Source organism: Thermobia domestica, chromosome 17, assembly GCF_964235325.1.
Source record: "Thermobia domestica chromosome 17, izTheDome1.hap1.1, whole genome shotgun sequence".
In the NCBI taxonomy this organism is placed as follows: domain Eukaryota; kingdom Metazoa; phylum Arthropoda; class Insecta; order Zygentoma; family Lepismatidae; genus Thermobia; species Thermobia domestica.
Window position 1 is genome coordinate 11523558 of NC_137470.1, and position 1727 is coordinate 11525284.

At 42.6% G+C, this 1727-nt stretch overlaps 1 protein-coding gene across 1 annotated transcript; it reads right to left on the reverse strand.

The window, feature by feature from the left end:
• Positions 1-453: 453 nt before the first annotated feature.
• LOC145673935 (protein GVQW3-like) lies at positions 454-975 on the reverse strand. The gene has a single exon (XM_081743747.1). The coding sequence runs from the start codon at positions 973-975 to the stop codon at positions 454-456; it is 522 nt and encodes a 173-aa protein (XP_081599873.1).
• Between the last annotated feature and the right edge of the window lie 752 nt (positions 976-1727).

Genomic DNA, 1727 nt, shown 5'->3' on the forward strand with positions numbered 1-1727 from the left:
GATCGTTTTATTTTATTTATTTTTTATTTTTGGTTTTAGCAGAAACACGTGGAACTCTTAGAAATTAATTTAAAGATAAAAGGTGTCCCATAAAGAACACCAGTTTTGAAATGCCCGCCATTTCTGTTCTAGCAAGTTGGCAACACTGAACGTTACACGATTTTCATCTGTTTTCATTGGGGTTAGTCGTTACTGAACACCGAATATCGCATACTGAGAAAAATCCGCTATACGGACAGCTGTATATGGTACAAATATACGGGTTCCACATGTTTACTACGGAAATCTGAACGAAACATACGAGGGGGGACCCAAAAAAAACGGGAAATTCGTCGTAACTTCTTTATTTCTCAATATTTTTACACCAAATTTTCATCACCTTCAAAGTATTGTCCATGGACCGCAACGCATTTCTGCGAACGATCCTTCCATTGTTCAAAACAGTTTTGAAAATCACTTATCGGGATCTTCTTTATGACCTCCAGCGATTTTTGTTTTACCTCCTCCACAGTGGCAAAACCTCCTCCACTGGCTTGATTGCTGCTTTGATTCGGGGTCATGGCCATAGCACCACGATTCATCATCAGTAATCACCTTGGCAAAAAAGTCAGGGTCCTCTTTGAGCTGATTTTGAAGTTCAACACATGCCTCAAGTCGACGCTCCTTTTGCTCGTCTGTGAGAAGGCTAGGGACAAATTTGGCTGCAACCCTTCTCATGTGCAAATCTTCTGATAAAATCCTCTGAATTGAACTCCACGATATTTCAGACATCTCACAGAGTTGATTAATGGTTCGGCGACGGTCTTCACGAACGAGGGCATTGATTTTTTCGACGTTTTCGTAGGTTCTTGCCGTTGAGGGGCGTTCTGAACGGGGTTGGTCTTCAATTGACAGTTCTCCATTTTTAAAACGTGCAAACCACTCGTATACTCTGGTTTTACTTAGGGCAGCATCCCCATAAGCAGTCTTCAGCATTACAGTAGTTTCCGCGGCCGATTTCCCCAACAGGAAACCAAATTTCACAGCCGCCTCGACAATCTGCCATCACGTTTTCGCCGAACTGGAAAAAGTTGGTTTACTAAACAAACTCTCAAGAGCGAACCGATGCACTCACAGCGACCCAACTTCGCACACTGACGCAGGTGACGTGATCGTAACGGACAATTGGTACAACAATGGGTTCCCCCACTCTCCCTCCCCACTGCAGCACAATTCCCGTTTTTTTTGGGTCCCCCCTCGTACGTTACCCACATGCTACATTCGTACTTCCTTTTCCCCGCTAAGATATTAGATCATGTCGCCGCAGGTTGTCTGACATCTAACAGTCTTCCATATATTGCATACGTATACGTATGTTACATACGTCTATCTCTATGTGAAATCCTGACCACCTATATACAGTTCTTTCGTTCATACGGAAAGTATATTTATTCGGAACACTTATACCTAAAGTGCATATAAAACATACCTTTTCAGTTACGTTTACTGTAGAATGTTACATAGGGTTGTATGTTAAGTCCCAAAAACTACAGAATTTACGCATGTAACCTACGTAGGCCGCATACGTTTTTTTCTCTGTGCTCGATTGTTACCTGTTTTCTGTACTGGTAGGAACTATATGGACTTGCTGTGAGAGAGATTTTCTGGCCGGATGATTTCTCCCAACGGTGACGTGAATTGGCTACCCAGACCTTGTGATTTGCCACCGTTTGATTTATTTCTGTGGC

What these genes read in the sequence shown, in the direction of transcription:
- LOC145673935 (XM_081743747.1), bottom strand. Translation starts at nt 975, where the DNA reads ATGCTGAAGACTGCTTATGGGGATGCTGCCCTAAGTAAAACCAGAGTA.